The following is a 25,849-nucleotide window of genomic DNA, read 5'->3' on the forward strand; positions in this document are numbered from 1 at the left end:
AATATAATAAATAAAATATATATTATTTTATTAAAAAAATTCTTAAAATTTTATATATCTCAATTTATTATTATTATTATTATTATTATTTTTTTAAATTTTTTTTTTAAATTATATATATATATACTCCAGTTCAATATTACACAAAACAATAAATAAATACATTGACATAACTCTCCCGTAAATATATATATATACTCCAATTCAATATTACACCAAAGAATAAAGAAATACATTGACATAACTCTCCCGTAAACCGGGGATACGGGATACCTCATCTTAAACATGGAGAAAAGGTTTTCAATGTTAATTTTAAATGGAGTGACTAAAATATGAACACTCCAAGCGGTTATAGCAGTTCTAGATTACTCTAATAGAAATCTACAATTATAATCCTAAAAAAACTAAAAAAAAAACTAGGCCGTAAGTATGTTTCAATTGATTTTCGGGATGTTGATTTGGAGATCAACGTTTAGAACCTATAACTGTGGTTCATCTGTGAGTAGTCTCACTGTGAGTAGTCCCACAACTGTGGTTCATACTGTGAGTGGTCTTAGTCACAGTGGTCTTAGTATGTTTTGATTTGGAGATCAACGTTTCGAACCCACAACTGTGGTTACAGAGAACTGCGGTTCCTCTGTAAGTAAGATGTAGATTCATCTGTAAGTAAGATGTAGATTCCAGAATGTAGATTCGCCTGTAAGTAGTCTAAAAGCATAAGAATATAAATGAAAAATGAAAAACAGAAATTAGCATTAAGTGCAATAATTATGCTGCACACCTCTTCGTTTGAATCTATTAATCCCTCTGTACACTGCTCATTCCCCCGGTAAAAAAAGACAGTGCCACCTCTAGTTCTCTAATTACAGAGAAAGTCTCCACTGATTTCTTCTTCGCCAACTATATTATAGTGAAATAAACCTAAGGATACATAAGCTCAATACTCTGCACTAATCTTAAGATACAAAGGACGAGTCATGAAAGCATCTGAGAACAAGTTTCGGACAGTTACTATTCAAGCAAATGTGGCTTGGACTTCACAAAATCATTCAAAGGATAAAACTAACGAAAAGCTTTCGCCTAAGCACGTGAGAGCCAACACCACTCTCATCGCCCGGACCAATATAAATGGGAAGATGCCACCAGCAAGAATAACCATCCCAAGGTTAAATATTGAGGCAGCAATGACAATACAATGCATTACCAGGACTTCAACATTAGTGGGGATCATACTGAGCCAATAAAATCTTAAACAGCAACTCTCCTTCTTTACAGTTACAGTCCAGAGCCCTCCAGAGAACCTTTGTCCTTTCCGCGGCTTTCCAAATCATCATCTTTCTCCTGATTGTTCGAAACAGCATAATCTGACCTCGAGCAGATATCTTGAGAAGTACCTTGCGCTTCCAGAATTCCAGAAAGGTTGCCTTCTGCTTCACCTGTGAAAGACAGACTCTGGATCTCAGTATTGTCGACCTGATCATTGTAAATACTGTCTACTTTTTGTTGATTCAGATTTGAAAATATACCCACTTGAATGGGATTTTCATACGCTAGGCAGATGTATGTTCTTGATTGGCTTACCGTTATAATTATGCACATCAGGAATTCTGCCGTTTTGCTGGGCAAAAATCTTTGGAAAACTCCGTTGCTTTCGAGCTAATCCATCTTCCTCGGACGGATTTTGCCTGTTCGAATTTACTTTCTGGTTTACCATGTTTGATACTTCTTTTCTAGAAGAGACCTCGGTGTTTTGTGGTTTCTTTGTACTCTCAACAGAGTATGCTGCTCCTTTCTGCAACCTCCCAGCTTTTCCTAGAGCTAATACAAGTTCTAACTGTTTCTGCTGCTGCTCCTGCAAGTCAGTAGACATTGAAATATTTGAAATGGAGTTTACAAGAGTAAGTTAAGTCCGACAAAGAGCATGATTTCAGAGAGGCTGCAAGATGCAACTTCAGAAAACCCCTCGTATCAATTGCCCATGATAACATAGAATTTTGATAGTTACTTTTAATTGTGAACAAAATAAATTGGATGCTGAAAAATCCATCTCATCCTAGTACCATAGTTGTGTCATTTTACCTCTAATTTATCAGAAGACGTATCAAAAAACATGTCACCAGATTCAAGAACTCAGAAAGGACAAGTGTGTTAATGAAACATCAAACTTTAAGAACTGGAAGACCAGCTTATGTTTCTAAGAAATTCCTGTAAAACTAGTAAAGTAGGCATATATGAAATAATTTTAGTTACCTTGTTTGAAAAATTTCAAGGGAAAAAATAGAAATTTGGCCGAATAACCTAGTAAAGTAAGCATACATGAAATCATCTTAGTCACCGTGAATGCCAAATTTTAAGGGAAAAAATCGACATTCAGCAACTATCATAACACGACGAATATATTTAATTTAATTTGGTGAATAAATTCATTTAAATTTGAATTTGATTATTTCTGGGAAATACATTCGATTAAATTGGCTTTTATCCATAAAAGTCGAAGAAAATAAAAATAAATAAAAACAAAACAAAATAAAAACTTTAAAATATTATGTTAAAGTTATAAAATAAGATTTTATCATAAGTTTAAACAATATACTTTGTAAATAGCTCCAAGGGTTAGCTTAGTTGATCGAGTCCCTATTGTTAAAGCACCTTTGCTATTGAGAAGTCACAGATGCAATTCTCTCGACTCTCTAAGGGTCAGGCTCCATGGTTGAGAGTCGAGACAGCAGAAAGTGATCCTTTCAGGGAGATCTGTCTAGTACAAATATTCCGTGGACGTAGTGGTCACTGATCTCCAAGGTGTGAAATTTCCTTAATTGCAACAATTGAAATTTAATCTTCTATCCACTGGGGATTATTTGTCTTCATAAATTAGTTACGACAAATAATTATTAGTTACTACTACAATCTTCACAAATAATAACAGGCACTGAGAATTAATGCACACAAAAAAATTCACACCAGGTTTTTTTGAAAAAATTGTCCCTATAAAAACCAATGTTTTTAAAACCGGAACCGGTGACCAGACCGGTCCACCTAATGAACCGGTTTACCGACCGGAACCGGTCTAACCGGGACTGGTTTGGTCTAAACGAACCGGTTTTAAAAAAATACATTAAATAATTAATTTTTAATGAAACAAAACTATTTTTAAGATGTAAAACCATGATTCCAAGCCAATAGAGACAAAATATGCAAAGTTTGCTCATTTATATACCATGTAAAGGTGAATATATCAAAATAGCACCGAGTGCAATACATATCATCAACAAAATAGCAAAATACATCAGAAATGAGGCTCTAAATGGCCTATAAAGTCCAAAAACAATGCTGCAAGCTATGAGGCCATTGGCCTACTACAAGTCTACAGTGTACACATGATCAATCATCAAGTTCATCACCACTGCTAGACACAAGATCATCATCAGGAGCTACATAGACATCATCTGGTTCAGAGTCTGAGGATGCCTCAGCCTGATCTGCAACCTCAGTATCAATGCCACCAATGACAATAGAAGTGGACCTAATGGAAGCACGAGTTTGTCGACTTGCATGACTAGTGCCTTCCATTGGTTCTTTGCCTTTCCTTGATGCCGCTATTGATCCTGGTTCTGATGCCACCACATAATCTGCTTCATCCCCTGCCAAAGCCATGTCGATATCAAAATCAGCCCAGCCTCAAACACAGGTTCTTTAGTCTCCTCCACCCATTCTGATGTTGGATGAATATCGTCCAACACAATGGGATCTAGATCAGGAGTTTTTCTCATCATTTGGAGCTCTAATTGCATTTATTGTTTACCCCCAAACCATGAAATCCTGAAAACCATTAAGTCTGCTGAATTTTGAGTGAAATCTAAAATTCTAGTTTCTCCATATGAAATCCAATGAGGTCGAAACCACTCTCAAACATCCTTAGTTCCCCCTTAGTTCCCCCCCAAAAACCCTCAAACACAGTAAAAAATATGCTTTTTTAACTTTATGTTGGGTGTGCCTAAAACCGGCCCGGCCGGTTTTCACCGGTTAGGGCAAAAAAATGGAGAAATCAGCGTTTAAACCGCGTTTTTTGGTCGGTTTAGACCGGCGGGCTTGCTAACCGGCCAGTTAGACCGGTAACCGGTTTTTAAAAACGGTTTTTAAAACACTGATAAAAACCTCAGTGTGGGGAAAACCAATTCTGCAAATGAGAGTTTTATTATTATTCCTTAGCAAATTAAAGAGTACATCAACCGCTTGCCTAACACTGGCAAAGCTCCGATAATTTTCTCCTTCACTGTAACTGACCAAATCGATCTAGGAAATCAAGAGTCTCCCTCTACAAGTCAAATCAACCCTTTCCAGCAATTCACTTGGCTATCCTGCAAATCCCCCTCCCTGCAATTTGCACTTCCTGTAATTACAAGAATCTGCCTTTTCCAGCAATCAGCCTTTCCTGTAATCCACCTACAGGAATTCGCACTTACCGCAATCACACGAATTTCCTACAATTCACACTTGCAACTGAAAACTCAATTTTGGCTATTCGCACTGCCTCTGGAAATGCACTCTAGCAATTCGCACTGCTAAACTCAGCCTGCCTTCTGCAAAAATAATTTGGCCTCTTCCTTCCTCTCGGAAACTAGAATCTTTGTGCAAAATTCCTCCGGAAATCCTCTCCTCAATTTCTTGCTGAAACCCTTATGTCGGTGTCTCCCTCGCTCAAACCTAGATGAATATTAAGAAGAATGTCACTTTTACTTAAATTTTTAACATTACCATGAAATGACTCAGGATGTTTGAGAGTGGTTCCGGCCTCATTGGATTTCATATGGAGAAAGTAGAATTTTAGATTTCATTCAAAATCCAGCAGACTTACCAGTTTTTCAGGATTTTAGGATTGGGGGATTGCAATGTTTCCATTGAATTTTGTCATGTATTAGGGTATGGAACTCGTATTTAATCAAGAGCACCAATCCCTCTATGTACCTTGATGTTAGTGACATTGGTTGTCGAACTCCTGTATCATGGCCCTCCTAAAAATGTACGCATCACTCAAACAAAATCTTGACTTGACATGTTGTGCTTGTTCTATCTTATGTTAATGCTTAAATGGTGATATTAATGACAAAGATCCCTATACAGATACAGAGCTAATGACAAAGATACCTCTGGATATTAATGCTTAGAGGGTGATATTAATGACAAAGACCTTGATTTTCCAACAAGACTAAAAAATTAGACATTTCTCGTGGTGGCAAGAGGGCCAAGCATAAGAAATAGATAATAGATTGACATGTATTTGAATTTTGTATGTACTATGCATGCTAATAGCTATAGATGAAGATCTATATTTGAAATCAATAAATTTGTATCATTAATTAAAATTTGTGTAAGAAATATCTAATTTTTAATATATATATATATATATATATATATATATATATATATATATATATTTTAATAAAATAATATATAACGAATCCTACGTGTCCTGTTCCGGGGGGTCAACGTGTCCGAATCCAACACCACGAATCCCGAATCCCCATGTCAGGAGACTTAGGCTCAAACTATGTGATTGATATCACTGCCACTGGGTGATTCAAACTCCTTGTGATGTTATCTCCAACTAATCCATCGATTTGCTCTTATAATCTCTTGTTGATAAATTAATGGCCATGATCTAATCACAATCGATGTCTAAAATCATCTTGACCCCATCAAGTGACTTTTCTGGAAGTCTCTAGAGCAAAATTGATTTACTTCAATTAATCTGATTTAATTAACCAGTTTTCCTAACTTAGATTTAGGGAAATATATATAATTGGCTAATTAATCTAATTAAGGGATTTTCCTTGGAAACTTTCTCCAGGTCTTAAAGATAATTATCCTCCTGCGTTCCTTAGCCTCTTAAACTCCAATAGACACTGAACGCATGTCCAATCTACTAAAAAACTAACACGGGGACCATGAACCAAAGAAGAAATAAAAATAAAAAATAAATACTTTGTAAACATAATTTTTAGTTTTGAAAATTTGTATTTGTGCATTTTCCTAAACTTCTAATCTTCACAGTGAATTTTTTCATACCTTTTTGCACTGCCAATTATTTTCCAGTTCTACAATCAATTAATTCAAACACAAGTACCAACCAGGTAACTTGGTATGTAATGATCATCAGAATTCATAAGTTTTCTTCAGTGAGGAATATAAAATTATGTCCAATTGATAGAAATAGCTAAAACACATCTCTAAATGGTTGAGGATTGTGAACAATGGCTTGCCAGGTCAGTAAAAGCAGGGTGCTTTTATTGCCCCCACCAGGGTTCAAATCTCACCAATGCCATGCTCATGCTTGTGATTGTGATCATGTTTGCACCTGTGCTTCCAAAAAATCAGGTAGGGCCAGGTGCATGCATGTCTTGGGCATCTTTGGTAGAATAGATACCCCACTTGTGGCATCTTAATTGAAATTTCTTCCGTATCATGGCAAGACAATCTACCCACCGAATATCCAAAATAGAGCAGTCTGTGTTGATCAGGACAGATCACTCAAAAGAAATGGTTGCAGATTGAGATGAATCAGTTTTCTCAAATTTTGATCAAACCCGCCACAGCTCAAAATTAAAAAAAAAAGGGCCTTCCCCAATGAAAGAGGAACAAAAGACTACAAGAAGCTTGATATTGAAAAGAAAACACTAGGTACAAATATTTGATTTTGAGATCAAGGAAGAAGAGAGAATAATGTAGTTTGAAAAAAAGAATGGAACCACGAGTTCAATAAGTCGAGGATCAGGTAATCACCAAACTTCTTGAATTTCAAGAAATGATAACGTGGTTGTATGGGGTTCCTTCAATATGCCATACTGAGATCCTTCCAAATTAAGGCAATCCTTATATAAGTTATCATTAGTGAAGATGGATATCTGTAAATTGTGGCTAACACTAGGTATGCAGACAATGTGTACAAGAAAATGTGCATCACCAATGTCCCATGCAATTTAGCCCAAAGCAGGTCCTGAAGGGAAACAAATCTCCAAAGATCTCATCCATGATGACCAAAAATCAGAATGAAAGCCCAAACGAATGCCAGTGTTAGTGTTTCAACCAAACATGCTCACTTCTGTCCTTTGCAAATCACCTTCACTGTTGGCATTGTTGCTGGAAAGATCACCAGTTGCATGACTTTCCTGAGAAAGATCATGAAGTATGACAATGCAGCGTTTATGGGGAGTGTTTTGAGAACAGTGCCAAACCACCCCTTTTCCATAATTATGACAAGCTACTTAATGCTGTCCCAATATCCATAGAAGAACTAATTACTAAACTAGTCAATAAACATGCTACGAAAGTCATTTAAGAAAGATATCACCAGTTGCATGGCTTTCCCAAGAAAGATCATGAAGGATGACAATGCAAGTTTCATCAGGAAAGTTTTGAGAAGACCAAATACAACTGCCCCTTTTCCATGTGTACAAGAATCTACTTAGTACTATCCCAATATCCATAAGAGAACTAAACTAGTCAATAAACATGTTAGGAAAGTCATTTAAGAAGTTATGTCTAAGAAGCTTCATTAAAATAAGCATTCATATAACATGTACAATATAGTATCTTTACAGACAATTTGTTACATTAAATAATATAAATAAAATTAATAAATAATAGATAACCAAATGTCAAATGCCTAAAAGGCATCTCAATTCAAGAATGTGATCATTCAACATATATTTATACACAACTTTGCATGCTATGATAATATCATTTTCTTTGTGTATGATGGAATACATATCCCATAGAAACCCATTGAGCACTTCCCCTCATTCCAAGGATGGTATCCAAGGTAAACCTGATTCTTCAAGGTACAAGACCAATACAACAGCATGCTCATCAAGAGCTCAACATGTCACCTAAGAAATTACTCTTAGGCAGAAAGGATAACGCTCATCTCAACTACCCAAGCTAGACCCAATTGACTAATCATCTTGTATTATATACTATTCAATACATTAATTTAACCATATAGATTCTTTATTATTTCCTTATTTATTTTGGATATTTACTTGATGAACTTATTGATTCATTACATTGGTATCAAAGCCCTTTTCAAGGAACTTCCAATTGCATTCAAAGAGAACAATTTCTATTGATGTTTGTGGCATTGGAAGTTCTCTTGCATAGGCTAAGTGTCTAGCATGCAGGAGAGAATCCTCTTTGGGTGCTTGTTCGAGAGGAGCAAGTATTATGATTTCTTTCCTAAGTTTTAACTTAGGAAAAGCACATTAATTAATTTATTGATTAATGTTGGCTATTGGGCTAAAGTTTCTAAGGATAAATAATTTAATTATTTAAGTGACTTAGATCTAATCTCCACCATTGATCTAAGCAGGTTAGGATTTAATCATAACCCTCTATCACTTTGGAGATAAGGGGTTTGGCTCAACGAGAGTTTATAAAGGAAGCCTACGGGAAAGGATGAAGACACAACAACATTTGTGAGTGAAAAAAGAGATTTTCTCAAGGAATGAGATAGTCGAGTGACTGAAGAAAAAGAGAAAGTGTCCAACAAGGGTTTTCAAGAAGGGAAATTAGACGGGGCTGAGAATTTGGAGAGGGAGGCCAAGTTCCTGAAGGAAGAGGATGAGTTTTCTGTGTAGGCTGTGTTTGTGGATTGAGGCCGAGTTTCAGCCAAGGGCCATGTGGAGCAAGGAAGGAGGCTGAGTTGCCAACCAGGAGGGACTGAGTCTTTCCAGTGCATGGGCCGTACAGCTAAGGGGAGCGAAATTCACAAGTAGAAGCCAAGATTTGCTAGGGCTGAATTTATTCAAGGAGACTAAATTTCCAGAAGCCAAATTTCTCTTGGGCCGAGAACTCAGTGGGCTATTTCCAGTTTCAATTATTGGTGTAATTTCTGTGTATTTCTCTGTGGGTCAAGGCACTAATTTTCCTAAGTAATAAAAATGAAGGAAGATTTGATTGGGCATATTTATGTGCTATTTGTGACTAATTTTTCTAAGTATTTTCTGCTACAAATTTATTATGAAAGTTAAAAATACCAGTGTGTTTATTTTCAGCAGCTCAGAAAATTAATTTTTTGGTTAAATAATTTTTTGGGTACAAAATAATTGTTGCACGAAATAGATCAGCCCAGGTATTAATTTTTTAAGCTCTCTAATCTCAACCTTGGCCATTTTATCCCACATATTGTATGAAAGATAAAACTTTTGATTTTCAACACATTCTAGGAAGTTCAAGATAACACAGTGTTAAAATTGGCAACTAGGGCCAAATTCCATGTGAGTCATCTTATTTATGGCAGTTGATATTTTTCTTGGATCCCTCTCATCGAGAGGTGTAGGATTGATCTAAAGATCATCCGAATCCGATAAGTATTCATGGAGTTATGAATTTATTTGTGTTATAAGACAATTCGTCAAGGTCGGCTAGCAACCAAATAACCCACACATGTGCTCAACGTTTTAGTATAAGGGGAGGTGACTTAAGAGTCATTTGCTCACACAATTCACTCTTGATTTCTCTCCACTTGTTCTGGGTTTTAGTGGAAGAGAAATCTAAGAGAGGAAGCCCTAAAATGCAGAAGGTAAAGGAGCCCTAGTATGAAGCCCTAAACGCAGTCCTAAGGAGGATGGCCTATGCAGTCCTAAGGAGGATCTACGCAGCTATGGAGGAGGTCTTAGCAGCCCTAGCCGCAGTCCTAAGGAGGATGCCCTAACGCAGTACTAAGAAGGAGGATCTACGCAGCTATGGAGGAGGTCTTAGCAGCCCTAGCCGCAGTCCTAGCAAGCCCTAACCTATGACAGCTCTACACATCCATGTGTGGATATATATCTCTAAGTATAGCTCTGAAATCTGCGTGGAGAAGGAGGCTTCCCTAGACAGCGTGGAAGGGTTGTATGAACAGCGTATTTCTGAGGTAAGTTTAAGGGTTAGACAAATCTGTTTGGGGTTGTTTCAAGTGCAGATTTAGAGCAGGGATTGCAGGAGTCTTAGCCGCAGTTTGAAGGGCCAAAGGGACAGCGTGGGGGAGCTTAAAGAGCAGCGTGGTATTTCTGTGGAGAGGCCGAGTTGTTGTAGGTTACAGCGGGCTGCTTTGAGGCTTGTTTGAGAGCCGTCTTGGGTGCAGATTGCTGGGCAAGGAAGGCCGCAAATCTGAAGGAGAATACAGTGTTGTTTAAGGGTTGTTTGGGTGGTGTATAAGGGAGCCGCAGCTACAACTAACTGCTGGGCAAGGCCGCAGGCCATAGCCAGCAGCTAGAGGCCATCTATGTGCTGTGTTTGAGCAGAAAAAGGCAGCATAGGAGTGAAGGCATACTCCCTTGGTAAGCCACAGTCTTTTGGAGGGCTGATCGCTGAGTTGTATGAAGGAATAGGGCTGTAGGTGATGCCCTAACCAGAGAGCAACAGTGCAGCAGTGCAGTGTGATGGGACAGCAGTGCTAGCAGCAATGGCATAGTATAATGATGGCACAATTGGGATAGCAAGCTGTGATGGGACAGCAGCAAAACAATGGGACAGCAAGCAAACATGGAATGGCAATGTCACTAACAGTGGGACAGCTGTATGCCACATGGGACAGCAGTGGCTAGCATGGTGCAGCTATGGCACATGGGACAGCTGTGGCAGCATGGTGCAACAATGACACATGGGACAGCAGTGGCAGCATAAGATGCAGCAATATGATGTGTGCAGCATGGTCATGAGGTCTAACATAGTGATGATGGGTGCAGCATGGTGCAACACGGTGAGGTGCAGCACAATGATAGGTGAAGGAGTCACCTTGGAGAATCAGTTGAAGCAGTATGTTACTATGTCTTCAACTGAGTTCAGCTATCACATGTATCATCTTCTTAGAGATGATCTATGCTCTTATTTAGATAAGTCAAAGTGTTGACTTCTGTTGCAAATGTACTATCTCTCTCTCTCTCTGTCTCTCTCTGCTGAACTATTGAAGAACATATAAGAAGAATTGATCAAGGGTTTCCCCACACTGGGGTTTGTCCTTGGCTAGCGCAACAGCTTGTGTCCTCTTGTCTTGGCTTGTCTTCTGCGATCTATGTTTATGTTCTATCTGCAATTTACTTTAATGCTGATGTGATTGCTAATCTAGAAAAGATATTGAGCTAACTGTGAAAATTGAAATAAATTGTTCTAAGCATAGAACATACCTAAAATTAACATGGTATCAGAGCTGAGGTGAAGACAAAGCCCAAGCAAGAGTGAAAGAGAAATCACCGAAGATAGTTGGGAAATGACAAAAGGCTCAATGGGTTCCTCATCCCTCCTCAAATTCACCAAGGGTGAATTCAAAGCAGAGAACATTATTAGTATGGCGCAGTGGAAGCTTCTGATGGCCTACCTAAAGATCACTTCAATGGGAAGTCCAGATCTAAGGGTGGAAGGAAAGGCAGATGCCTTACTTACAATAAGTTTGGCCATTATGCGAAGGAGTGTCCAAATAGCAAGGACACATCACTTGATGAAGATGACAATCATTCCAAGGACATCTTCAATGATCGAAGGAATGACAGCTAATGCAGGTCATCAAGGAAACAGCCGACTCTTCAAAGAAAGCAAGGAACCCCAGGTATGAAGAATCGAATGTTGTTTTTAATAAGATAAAGAAGTGTTATCTTGTATTGACCCTCTCCTTCAAACTCTTTGGGAATCTGGCTTATTGATTGTAGTGCTTCAAGGAACTTCATCGGATAGAAGGGTGCTCTCTCTAATTTGGTAGAGATGGAAACAATCATGGGATTATACTTGGAGTCGATGCCACCTATCCTGGAAAGGGTGTAGGGAATGTTACCCCTCAATTGAATAAGGGTAACTCGATTCCTCTACAAAATCTCTTTTATGTACCTGATCACAAGAAGAACCTGGTGTCCATTTTGGCAATGGAAGTCAAAGGTTTCAAGGTGACATTCATCGATGGAAAGGTACATGTTTGAAAATAGAAATGCTTTTACTCATGGGTTCAGGGTTGGAAATTTGTATCAAGTTGCAGGATGGTCCATCGAGGACCATGTCAATTGACACAGCTCATATATAGCACCAGAGGTCTACTTATGGGGCCCTACCCGATGTGAATCAGATGGTGACAGGGATGCCTGAATTCAAGAAGAGCATGAAGGTACATGTCTGAGATGTACCGAAGGAAAATCTTACAAGGGAACCATTCCCCTCATGTAGCAGGTCCACAGACTTGGAACAACCCAAGGGGTTTGAGATTCATGATCAAGAATCTCATGTATAAAGGTGGAAGAAAGCCCTCTATGGCTTGAAGCAAAACATCCCGGGCGTAGTATGAGAGGATTGATAGCTGTCTGATGACGCTGAGATTCACTAGGAGTGAAGCCTGTCCAAACCATTGCTTGAAGGTTGTGGATGATAGACCTCTCATACCGACACCTTCTGAGGACGACCTCTTTCTGACAGGTGTAGAACCTCTCACTTGCAAAAGTAAGAGGGAGTTAGATTTGAGATTTGGAATGGTGAACAGCAAGCCTGCGACTACCTCGATGGAGCTTAACTTTCAGAAGTTATGTGGTAGGGATACCAAACTAGATTTGGGAAATGCCTCTAAGTTTCATAAACTCATTCGCATTGATGTCCTTGGTGAACTTCCGTCCGGACATATGTTTTGCAGTTAGCATGATGAGCTCATATATGGTTGAGCCTCACTAGATTGGTGCCAAGAATCTTCTGAGATATCTTCGGGGCACAATCTCTCATGGATTGAGATACACTATCAGAAATGTGAAGTTGCATGATTATTCAAATGCTGACTGGGCAAGCAGTGTGGAGGATCACAAAGCACTTCTGAGTGTTGGTTCTCTTTGCGTTCTGCTTCGATATCCTGGATGAGTAGGAAGCAAAAGACAATTGCTTTGAGCACTGCTGAGACCGAATACATAGCTACGAGTATGACCTCATGTGAAACTGCCTAGTTGTGGAAGCTCTTCAGTGAGTTGCTTGTACCCATGATGGATACCACTGTGATCTTCTATGTCAACCAGGGGGGATTCGATTGTTGAGGAATCTCGTATTCTATGATTGCTCCAGCATATAGACATCAGATACTACCTTATCTGGTGATCCAAGAATCTTTTGCTTATAGATGTATTAAAGAATTACATGCATAAATTGTAGCTTAAACATAGAAATTTAATGTGGACATGAGAGAAGAGGAGAAACACAAAGCATGAAAAAAGACAAGAAACTTGATAACGGAATTCGTTTGACTTGGACTACGTCTCCGAGCCCTGCTCGATCAATGGGGAGGCCTTCATTCATTAAGTGGCATGAGAAAGAAGAGTACAAGCATCAATTACAAAAAAGGAGTCTTATACCTCCATACTGAAAAATGGTTGAAAAATGCAGAACTCTGATGGAGAAACGGACAACACCATTGCGTTTGTGGCGTCGAGAAATGATGAAACCATATAAAATTTGTCAAAATCTGACAAAGTGAAAATCTGGTCCACCTGCAAAATCCCTGCCTCGAACTACGTGCGCTCTCCTCTCTGCCTGGGTGCACTAATGAACTAAGTTTTTAAATTAAAAAATGGACGGAGTTCACAAAAACTCTGTTGGCGGGTTGGTTGAGGATCCAAGTATTGTGGAGGAGGTCGGGCGGTCAAACCCCGCCTCCTCCCTTTTTTTACATAACAAATCATTTAAATGGGAAGGGAGGTTGGGCTGGGGAGGAGGTCGGGCGGTCAAACCCCGCCTCCTCCCTTTTTTTACATAACAAATCATTTAAATGGGAAGGGAGGTTGGGCTAGGCCTGCCCACCTCACCTGTCCCTTTGTTTCGGTGGCCCATACGCATAAAGTGGCGTGGTTTGAGGTTGGGTCCGCGCCCCAAGGGCCGGCCCACCTTTACTGCACAGTTACAATGGTTCCGTGGGAGGGGCCAAGGGTAGTGGCCCACCCCTCCACTAATACTCATGTGGATAGGATTGGGGTGACGGGGTTGGTGGCCCGCCACCCTTTTTCTAATAATTTTTTGTTAAAAAAAAACATGGGCATTTTTGAAAATCCGGATTTTGACCAAAGGAGTCATTTTAACCAGGCGACAATTTCGCCTGGAATCTGGTTGGAGTTGGCTGGATTCTGTCCGTCGGAAAAAGTCCAAATTGTGTCTTCATTAATCCTACCCAATCAGCAAAAGTCAACCCAACTTTCACTGCCTCTATCTTCCTCATCCGGACTCGGATTGGAGTGTCATTCGCACCGTTGGAATCAGGGCGATGAGCACTTCGATCTGATGTCAAGTTAATCGTCTTTCCGCCACTTTGAATTTTGAGCCTTTTCCATGCCACTGGTGTCTGAAGATCCACCTAGATCATCTGGGATATGGTACATCAATGAGCGAGGAAGATCCATCGCATTGAGACTGATGTACAGGTCGCAAACATTCTGTCGAAACCCCGGAAATGTCAAATTTGTGACTTTCCCGAATGACTTGGAGTCGTTGAGAGACCTTCTTATGAGGGTCCTGCATGATGCATGCATTGAGCTTTGGGAGCTCCGAGGGGCTTGGGGTACTTCTTGGAGCAACAAGCGACCATAGGGCGACTCACCCTCCCCTAATGGTGCGTTGTGTACAGGGTGAATGGCTCAGCCTTCCCCTGTGATACCCTATGGCGACTTAGGGACAGGATGAGTGGTTCACCTGTCAAGGCATCCTACCCATGCAGTCTGGGACTCATGGGAAGTACCTCTCATCTAGCCAATGCGCAGGGAAATGGGGTTAGGGACCATAGTAGTACTATCGATGGACGCATTGTTGTATTTACCGTACTCCTATGCTAGGATGACCTCCATTGATCTGGGATCAATGAAACTGATCTAGGATCAGTATGAGTGGTTTGAGACACTCTCTTTTGATATTGATCCGGGATCAATGGGAACTGACTTCAGGTCAGTAAGAGTGATATGACTCACTCTCTTGGAACTGATCTAGGATCAGTAAGAGTGGTATGACACACTCTCTTCATATGGAACTGGCTTCGGGTCAGTAGAGAATGGTATGAAACATTATTGATCAATTCTTCTTCTTCATTGTTCAGCAGAGCAGTGCAAGGCACTGATGGCAGAGATAGTATAGTCGGATAGATGGATCAGCAGATGGAGTTCTCCCTAGTTGAGAGGGAGTGTTAAAATTGGCAACTACGGCCAAACTCCATGTGGGTCATCTTATTTATGGCAGTTGATATTTTTCTTGGATCCCTCTCAACGAGAGGTGTAGGATTGATCTAAAGATCATCCAATTCCGGTAAGTATTCATGGAGTTATGAATTTATTTGTGTTATAAGACAATTCGTCAAGGTCAGCCAGCAACCAAATAACCCACACATGTGCTCAACTTTTTAGTATAAAAGGAGGTGACTTGAGAGCCATTTGCTCACACACTTCACTCTTGATTTCTCTCCACTTGTTCTGGGTTTTAGTGGAAGCGAAATCTAAGAGAGGAAGCCCTAAAACGCAGAAGGTAAAGGAGCCCTAGTATGAAGCCCTAAACACAGTCTTAAGGAGGATACCCTAATGCAGTCCTAAGAAGGAGGATCTACGCAGCTATAGAGGAGGTCTTAGCAACCCTAGTCGCAGTCCTAGCAAGCCCTAACCTATGACAGCTCTACGCATCCATGTGTGGATATATATCTCTAAGTATAGCTCCGAAATCTGCGTGGAGAAGAAGGCTTGGAACCGTGGTTAGGAGGTTGCCCTAGACAGCGTGGAAGCGCTGTATGGACAACATATTTCTGAGGTAAGTTTAAGGGTTGTTTGGGTGGTATATAAGGGAGCCGCAGCTATAGCTAACTGTTGGGCTAGGCCGTAGGCCATAGCCAGCAGCTAGAGGCCATCTATGTGCTGCGTTTGAGCAGACAAACGTAGCATAGGAGTGAAGGTATACTCCCTTGGCAAACCACAGTCTTTTGGAGGGTTGATTGCTGAGTTGTGTGAAGGAATAGGGTTGTAGGTGATGCCCTAACCAGAGAGCAACAGTGCAGCAGTGCAGTGTGATGGGACAACAGTGCTAGCAGCAATGGCATAGTGCAATGATGGCACAATTGGGATAGCAAGCTGTGATGGGACAGCAACAAAACAATGGGACAACAAGCAAACATGGAATGGCAATGTCACTAACAGTGGGACAGCTGTATGCCACATGGGACAACAGTGGCTAACATGGTGCAGCTATGGCACATGGGACAGTTGTGGCAGCATGGTGCAACAATGACACATGGGACAGCAGTGGCAGCATAAGATGCAGCAGTATGATGTGTGTAGCATGGTCATGAGGTCCAGCATAGTGATGATGGGTGCAGCATGGTGCAGCATGGTGAGGTGCAGCATGATGACGAGGTGCAGCACAATGATAGGTGAAGGAGTCACCTTGGAGAATCAGTTGAAGCAGCATGTCTTCAACTGAGTTCAGCTATCACATGTATCATCTTCTTAGAGATGATCTATGCTCTTATTTAGATAAGTCAAAGTGTTGACTTCTGTTGCAAATGTACTATCTCTCTCTCTATCTCTCTCTCTCCGCTGAACTATTGAAGAACATATAAGAAGAATTGATCAAGTGTTTCCCCACATTGGGGTTTGTCCCTAGCTAGCGCCACATCTTGTGTCCTCTTGTCTTGGTTTGTCTTCTGCGATCTATGTTTATGTTCTATCTGCAATTTACTTTAATGCTGATGTGATTGCTAATCTGGAAAAGATATTGAGCTAACTATGAAAATTGAAATAAATTGCTCTAAGCATAGAACATACCTAAAATTAACACATAGGGTCCCTAATGGAGATGAGGCTCTAACCCCCAAGGGTTGTGGATGCTAGTATTATAGGATGTAATGTGGTTTATGTGGTGGATTGTTAATTTTAGGCGAAGTTGCAGGAAACATTGCCTAGGGCTCCGTTTCCGGCTGGAAACAATATAGAAATGAGGAAACTCATACCGTACGGCCAAAAAACTCGTTTTCGTCAATACTGGCCCATTTCACGCTGGGGAAACGTGGCCAGTACGGCCGGAAACAAGTTTTCAGGCTGTACGATGGAGTTTCCAGTTAACACATGACATTTTCTTTTATTTATTTTTTTTATTTTTTCGCTTCTAATTTAGTGGGGCAGCCTAATGTTCAAGCCTACGGCCCTAGTGTTGATATGTAGTTCATGGTAATGTTAAATTCTTAAAGTGTGACATTCTCCTTTATCTTTCATTTTCATCCTTTTACTTGAACTTTTAACATTACCATGAAATGACTCTGGATGTTTGAGAGGGGTCTCGCCCTCATTGGATTTCATATGGAGAAAGTAGAATTTTAGATCTCACTCAAAATCCAGCAGACTTATCTGCTTTTCAGGGTTTCAGGATTGGGGGGATTGCAATTTTTCCATTGGATTTTGTCATGTACTAGGGTATGGAACTTGTATTTAATCAAGAGAACCAAGCCCTCTATGCAGGGGAGACTCTCAATAATAAAGAGCACCTAGGGTACTAGGGTATGGAACTTGTATTTAATCAAGACCACTAAGGTCATTCAACTATGTAGGAGGAGATTCCCCATCAAGCACAAGACAAGAAATTAGAAATTTCTCGTGGCTGATTTTGCATATTGCTATTTTCATTCTGTGATCATTCACGAGTAAATGTGATGTAAATTTAGAGACTTATAGTTTATGCATTGACAATTGACAATTTAATGATAATGTAATAAATTAGAATGTATCATGTATGCTTTATGATTGCACATATTTCTTAAATGTCCTAATACATATATCTATATATATATATATATTGCGTTTCCCTGTTTCCAAAATTTGGGGAGGTCACGTTTCGTACCCGTGCCCATTTCAAAAACTCATCCTGTTTCCCCATTTCATGCAACTTAGATTTTAGGCAACAAAGGTATGTTCTATGCTTTAGAGCAATTTTACTTCAATTTCTTTATTAGCCCAGTATCAATATTTAGATTAGCAATCACATCAACATGATAGTAAACATAAATAGTAGAAGACAAGCGAAGACAAGAGGACACAAGACGTGGCACTAGCCAGGGACAAACCCCAATGTGAGGAAACCCTTTATCAAATCTTCTTTTAGTCTTCAATAGTTCAGCAGAGAGAGTACAATTTACAAATCTGATAATTTATAACGGCGGCAAAAGAGCCCTAACCAAAAAGGTCAACGTTGGTCAACAGGGCAGATTTGAACCTTGGCAAATCGGTCAACTTCAGTCAACTTCGGCCTCCAAACAACAAGATAAAACAACCTTCAAAACAGTCAAAGTCTGGTCAAACAGCCCACCTGCGGTCAGCCCTAGTTACAGTCGATGTTTAGCCTCAATTTTTGTGTCCAGAAATGTGGCCTGCCCAAACAGAGATATCCCTCACAAAAATGCAGTCAAAGGAGGTCAACACATGCTGGTCAATGCTTCATCAAACTGTCCAAAAATTCGGTCTCCTGAAATTTCGGCCTCTTGAAATTTCGCTCCTGAAATGCCAGCCTCCTGAAATTTCGCTCTCCTGAAATTTCGGACATGTGGAGAGAGAGAGGCCCAGAAATCCGTACCCAATCAATGAGGAGAGAGAGAGAGAGGCCCAGAAATCCATACCCAATCAATGAGGAGAGAGAGAGAAGTGTGAAGATGAGTGTGTCCAAATGAGGCTAAGTCACCTTCTATTTATATGCAATGTTGAGGATGAATAGACGTGACTATTGGGTTTCTGAGCCTACATAAGTTTGCTAGCCGACCTTGACAATTTGACCATAATCAAAATAAATTCATAACTTCATTTGTACATGTCAGAATCGGATGATCTTTAGATCAATCCTACACCTCTCGAAGAGAGGAATCCAAGAAAAATATCAGTTGTCATAAATAAGATGACCCATGTGGAGTTTGGCCCTAGTTGCCAATTTTAACACTCCCTCTCAACTAGGGAGAACTCCATCTGCTAATCCATCTGCCAATCTATACTATCTCTGCCATCAATGCACTGCTCTGCTCTACTGAACTATGAAGAAGAAGAAGTGATCGAGAATGTATCATACCATTCTCTACTGACCCAAAGTCAGTCCCAATCAAAGGAGAGTGTGTCATACCACTCTTACTGACCCAAAGTCAGTTCCAATCAAAAGAGAATGTCTCATACCACTCTTACTAACCCGAAGTCAGTTCCAATTGATCCCAGATCAATATCGGTCATCCTAGCATAGGGAGTACGGTAGTACACGATGCGTCCATCGGTAGTACTATGGTCCCTATCCTCATTTCCCTACTCATTGGCCAGATGAGAGGTACTTCCCATGAGTCCCAGACTGCATGGGTAGGATGTCTTAGCAGGAGAAGGATGAACCACTCATGCGTACATGTCGCCAAGGGGTATCGCAGGGGAAGGCTGAACCACTCACCCTGTACATAGCAAACCACTAGGGGAAGGCTGAACCACTCACCCTATGGTTGTTCATCGCTCCAAGAAGTACCCCAAGCCCCCCGGAGCTCCCAGAGCTCAATGTCCATCTCATACAGGACCCTCATAAGAGGGTCTCTCCACGACTTCAAGTCATTCTCGGAAGGCCAAGAACTTGACCTTCCCCAGGGGCTTTGTCAGAATATCAGTGACCTGCTCATTAGTCCCAATGTGATGGGGCCTTATTGCTCCTCATCGTACCATATCCCAGATAAAGTGGTCCCTGATATCTATATGCTTGGAGCGATCATGAAACACAAGATTCTCTGATAATCGGATCCCACTCCGGTTGTCGCAAAGGATCACAGTGGTATCTAGCACATGTCCAAACAACTCACTGAAGAGATTTCACAACCAAACAGCTTCACAGGAGGCCATTCTAGCAGCTATGTATTCGGCCTCGGCAGTGATCAAGGCAATCGATTTTTGCTTCCTGATCATCCATGATATCAAAGCAGAACCCAAAGAAAAAAAGCATCAAGAAGTGCTCTTGCAATCCACCACACTGTCAGCCCAATCAACGTTAGAATAACCATACAGCCTCACATCTCTAGCAGTGTATCTCATTCCATGAGTGGTTGTGCCCTGAAGATATCTCAGAAAATTCTTGGCACCAATCCAATGTATATGATGAGGCTCAACCATATATTGGCTCAATGTGTTCACTGTAAAACATATGTCCGGACGGGAGTTCACCAAGAACATCAGATAGCGATCGATCCTCTCATACCAAGCCCGAGATGCCTGCTTCAATCCATAGAGAGCTTTCTTCAACCTGCATACATGAGATTCTTGATCATGAACCTCAAACCCCTCGGGTTGTTCCACATAAACTTCCTCTTTGATTGAATCATGCAAGAAAGCGATCTTGACATCCATCTGATGTAGGTTCCATCCTTGCGAGGCAGCAAGGGCTATGATCGAGTAGATGGTGGTGTATTAGGCAACAGGTGCAAATATCTCATCGTAATCTAAACCTTCCTTTGAGAGAAGCCTCGAGCAACAAAGCAAGCCTTGAACTTTTCTACACTTCCATCAGCTCCATGCTTGATTTTGTAGAGCCACTTAGAGGTGACAACCAATTTGTCCTAGGGTCTACGGACCACATCCCAGACATAATTCTTCATAATTGACTTGTATTCTTCATTCATAGCATCCTTCCATTCTTGATGCTTCACGGCTTCTTCGAATGATGAAGGCTGATTTTGAATGATAGTGCTCATGTCAGTCAAATATCCTTGATACTTGTTCGGCTTCTTGCTTTCACGGAAAGTCCCCCTTGGTGCAATGTGTCTATCAGCATCTTTGAGATTCTCCCTAAGCATGAGGGTCTCCTCTTGGAGGAGGAGGGCTCATGAGGAGGAGGATCAATAGGATCCATAGGTTTATCAACATCAGGCATCGTTTCATCTTCTTTTGCACCCTAATTTCTGGTGTCAGCTTCTTTGTCCTTCCTTAGGATAGGAAGGTTGTTGATCTTCTTGAGGGCCATATCTTGATTGAAGGTGACATCATGACTTATCTCAACTTCCTTTTGACCAGCCACATAAATTCTATATCCCTTAGAATTTTCACTATAGCCCACAAAGATTCCTTTCTTCCCAGATGCACCCAATTTGCTTCTTTCCTCTTTTGGCACATGAAAATATATGGGACTTCCAAAAATTCTAAAATGAGAGACATCGGGTTTCTTACCAATGAACATTTATTCGGGAGTCTTGGAGTCCAATGCTTGATGAAGGCATCAGTTTTGAACATACACGGCGGTATTTGCAGCTTCAGCCCATAGGAATTTCAGAAGGCCTTGATCATGAAGCACGGTACAAACTGCTTCTACAATAGAGCGATTCTTCCTTTCAGCCACACCATTATGCTCAGGAGAGTATGGCATTATAGCCTCCCTCTTAATGTCAACTTCTCTTCAATAATCTTGGAATTCATTGGATTCGTACTCGGTCCCATTATCAATCCTCACTATCTTGATTTTCTTCTCGGATTGGTTTTCGATCAAGGCTTTGAAGTGTCGGAACCAGGTGAACACTTCATCCTTCTTCTTCAAGAAGTAGATCCAGGTCTTGCGAGAATAATCATCCATAAATGTGAGATAATATAAGTATCCTCCCAAAGAGTTTACGGGCATCATACCAGATATGTCAGAGTGGATCAATTGCAATATATCTGTGGTCTTACTATTACTTGAGGGGAATGGTCCCCTTGTAAGAATCCTTCGGCACATCCCGGACATACACATACATGATCTACTTTGAACTCGGGCATACTTGTCACCATCTGTCTCACATCGGGTAGGGCCTTATAATGAAGATGGGCAAACCTCCGGTGCCATAGTTCAAATTGTAGAGATGTGTCGCAAGACATGGCTCCCAATGGACTTCCTCCAACTTGATACAAAGTGTCAACCCTGAACCCAAGAGTAAAAGCATCTTTAAAATTTCTTTTCCAAACACATACCTTTCCATCGATGAATGCCACCTTGAATCCTTTGTCCTCCATGGCTGAAATGGACACCAGGTTCTTCTTGAGATCAGGTACATATAGTACTTCTTGCAAATGAATAGTGTTACCTTGATTCAATTGAAGGGTAACATTCCCTACTCCCTTCACGGGATAGGTGGCATCGTCTCCAAGGATGATCTCTAATTTTGTCTCATTTTCTATCAAATTAGAGAGGGCTTCCTTATATCCGGTGAAGTGCCTTGAGGCACCACTATCAATCAGCGAATTTCCCAAAGTGTCCGGAGGAGAGGCTATGGAGAGGGTCAATATAAGATAGTACTCTTTTTGCTTATTGTTAACAACATTTGATTCTTCATACCTGGAGTGCCTTGATTTCTTGGAGGGTCGACCATTTCCTTGATGTCCCGCATTCCTTTTTCCTTTGCCATTGGTTCCTGTCATTCCTTTGATCACTGATGTTGAAGTTGCCCCTAGAATGATTGTGATCATCATCATGCGATGTGTCCCTTTTATTTGGACACTCCCTTGCATAGTCGCCAAACTTATTGCAAAAAAAGCACCTACCCTTCCTTCCTCCCTTAGATCCAGGCTTTCCATGGAAATGACCTTTAGACCCTGCATTATTTCTCCTTTTGGCATGAGCGGAGAATGCAGTGGGGTTGCTTCTATTAGAAGGCATTTCTTACTCCACCATTCTTGTTTCTTCTTGAATGCATCTTCACATCAATTCTTCAGACCCTGGAATTCAATCATTGTTGAGGACGGTGGTTCTAAATACATACCACTCAGGTGGGAGTCTTCTAAGGGTGGTGAAAGTAAGTTCCCTGTCAGGAATGACTTCTCCAATCGAGAGTAGATCATTCTTGATCTTAGTAATCCTCAAGAAATAGGATTGAATATCCTCGTCCTTGCCCTCTTAATATCCTTCAACTCATTCTTGAGAAATAGAATTTGATTAGCATTACTAACCTTGAACATGTCGACCAACCTGTCGTAGATCTCCTTGGAGGTCTTCAATTCGGAGATGTAGGCCACCATATGCTTGTCAATAGAATCCCTGATAATCTTCTTTGCTTTGACTTTGGCCCTATTGTACTTGGTCTTCGTACAATAGGGACCGGTGCATTTGAAGGAGGTTCAGGGATTTTACCCTGCACATAGCCCATCACTTCTTTTCTTCCAAGGTCAAATCAAGAGACATCTTCCATCCATGATAGTTAGATTTATCATGGAGCTTGTCTTCAGCCAGGAAGTAGGATGAGGAACCCGTTGAACCTTTTGTCCTTGTCCAACTGTCTTTGGTGATTGCTCTTTCACTCTTGCTTGGACTTTGTCTTCACCTCAACTCTGATACCATGTTAATTTTAGGCAACAATGGTATGTTCTATGATTTAAAGCAATTTTACTTCAATTTCTTTATTAACCCAATATCAATATTCAGATTAGCAATCACATAAACATGATAGTAAAATGCAAATAGAACATAAACATAAACAGTAGAAGGCAAGCCAAGACAAGAGGACACAAGATGTGGCACCAACCAGGGACAAACCCAAATGTGGGGAAACCCTTGATCAATTCTTCTTTTAGTCTTCAATAGTTCAGCAAAGAGAGATAGTACAATTTACAAATCTGATAATTTATAACAGCAGCAAAAGAGCCCTAACCAGAAAGGTCAACGGTGGTCAACATGGCAGATTGAACCCTCAGCAAATCGGTCAACTTCAGTCAACTTCGGCCTCCAAACAGCAAGATAAAACAGCCCTCAAAACAGTCAAATTCAACCCAGTCAAAGTCTGGTCAAACAGCCCACCTGCAGTGAGCACTAGCTGCAGTCAACAGTCAACGTTTAGCCTCGATTTCTGTGCCCAAAAATGCGGCCTGCCCAAACAGAGATAGCCCACACAAAAGCGCAATCAAAGGAGGTCAACGCATGTGCTGAAGAAAGTGTAACTAGGTTCGGTCTTCATAATGACACATGCCAATGTAAAAGAAGTAATTTGTATCCAGCAAATATTTTGTGAATTTAAATCATGGGTTTCATGCTCAAAATGTATTTGTTTTAGTAGCTCTCATCATGAGCTCTAGGCTAGGTGATAGGTTTGTGTCATTGATGTAAATGTTTACACTTGAAAATGTATAATGTATGACTCCAAGATCAAGGGCAGAATCACGTGGAAAAACTCCTCCAAGTTCAAGATCAAATGGCTAGTGAAAGACTCCTCCAAGCGAAGATAAAAGAAGCAATATATTTTCGGCCTAAATATATTTATATATATCCATTCATGTCGGCTAGATATCATTATGTAAGTCGGCCTAAACTCAAGTTATGTCAGCCTAATGAGCAGCGTTAAGGAGACTATAAATATGGGTCTCTCATCTCTCATTAGGACACAATCACAAGATCAATTCAGTCTCAATCCATGCGAAGAAGTCTGTCCAAGGGTGCGAGGTAAAGGAGAAGATCAAGGAGCCGCAGAGAAGTCTGTTCTGTCATTCATAACCGCAGGAAGCTCTTCCACACGTGCGAGGTTAGGGCATCATTCTATCTACCCTCATTGTCAAGGAAAATATTCGGTCTTGGGTCTATTCTAAAGGCAGATCTGTGCGAAGAAGATTGACTAGTGGAGCGAAGGTTTAGGAGGGCTAGAAGAGCCCTAAACCTCCCACACGTGCAAAGGTACAGGTCATCATTAGGGCTGTGTTACAGTCTCATGTCATCTTCATGATTACGGTTGATTTGAGGCCTAAAGGATTCGGTTGTGTGCCTAGAAGGAAGCTACTAGCCTAGCGAAGCAAGGAGGAGGTTACTAGACCAAGCAGCTCACTCACACATGGAAAGATAAAGACATCTTCAGATCTGCTGTAAGGGTTATTGATCAGTCCATATCTATGAAGCAGATCACCTTGTTTCAAGTCCAGCGTTGATGATAACAGTTGGGCAAGTGTACTACTTTGGGCAAGTGGAGTGTGAAGAAAGGAGGAAGGGAGAAGGAAGCTGATCCACAAGTTCCAGATCTGATCCATGTTGCAGCAAATCAGAGGACAGCAGTAAGAGAAGATTCTAGCCTTGATCTTGGAGTCAACTTGGTCAAAGGGTCCTTGTATTGATCTTGGAAATTTTGTCAAGAGAAGATTCTATAAGAAGAATTACCGTGGGTTTTCCTCTCAGGTTTGGAGAGGTTTTTGCCCTGGCTGCTGCCTATATCTTGTGTTATTGTTCTTTTGTTTATTATGAATGATAGCTGGTTGATGAAGTTAACACACATACATATATGATAATTCTTGTTTTAATGAATTAAAGGATAAAACACTTCACAAGCAGTTATCTAAGAAAGAGAAATCATTAATATATCAAGCCTTCAGATTTCTCAACATGGTATCAGAGGGTTGGTAGCACATCAAGGAAAGGCTGATAAAGAACATTAAAGAAGAGGCAGTTGAAGTTGAAGGGAAAGCTAGATTCAGATCCACATTCTGAAACTCCAAGATCTATCAAAGATCTATCATTCGGGCAGATCTACATCTCAATTCAGTTGAAGAGCATATCCTCAAGGATAAGTCAAGCAGATCTCAGGTTCACTAACATTCAAGGACAGTCAAGCTTCCTCAAGCTCATTCAAGGCAGCCATCTAAAATCAAGCTTCAAGAATCATCACATCAAGTAAGTATCTTATTCATTTGAGCAAGACTAATTTTTGAAAAGGATGTCTTCTTGCAAGGAAAGCAATAAGTTAGTTGGAGTTGCCAACTTCCTTGCTTGGAAGAAGAGAACTGACCTCAATTTGAAAGAACAAGAAGTTATTGACTATGTACAAAAGGAAATTGCTGTTCCTTCTAATAGTCAAGAATTGGTTAAGCATAACAAGAACGAAGTGAGAGCTCAAAAGATTCTC

General features: G+C 40.6%; 1 protein-coding gene across 1 annotated transcript in view; it reads right to left on the reverse strand.

Annotated features, from left to right (window-relative positions):
- Window positions 1-725: 725 nt before the first annotated feature.
- LOC149267050 (uncharacterized) overlaps window positions 726-25,849 on the reverse strand; it is a 122,270-nt gene continuing 97,146 nt past the window's right edge. Inside the window, exons 5-6 of the mRNA XM_089431353.1 lie at window positions 1,582-1,852; window positions 726-1,436 (exon numbers count right to left, since the gene is read on the reverse strand). Coding sequence (XP_089287479.1) covers window positions 1,276-1,436; window positions 1,582-1,852 — 432 coding nt within the window. The 3' untranslated portion in view covers window positions 726-1,275. The remainder of the gene's footprint in view (window positions 1,437-1,581; window positions 1,853-25,849) is intronic.

The sequence above is a fragment of the Pinus tabuliformis genome, chromosome 6 (assembly GCF_031772625.1).
Source record: "Pinus tabuliformis cultivar Carrire ecotype Pingquan chromosome 6, CPIR1, whole genome shotgun sequence".
Lineage (NCBI taxonomy): Eukaryota > Viridiplantae > Streptophyta > Pinopsida > Pinales > Pinaceae > Pinus > Pinus tabuliformis.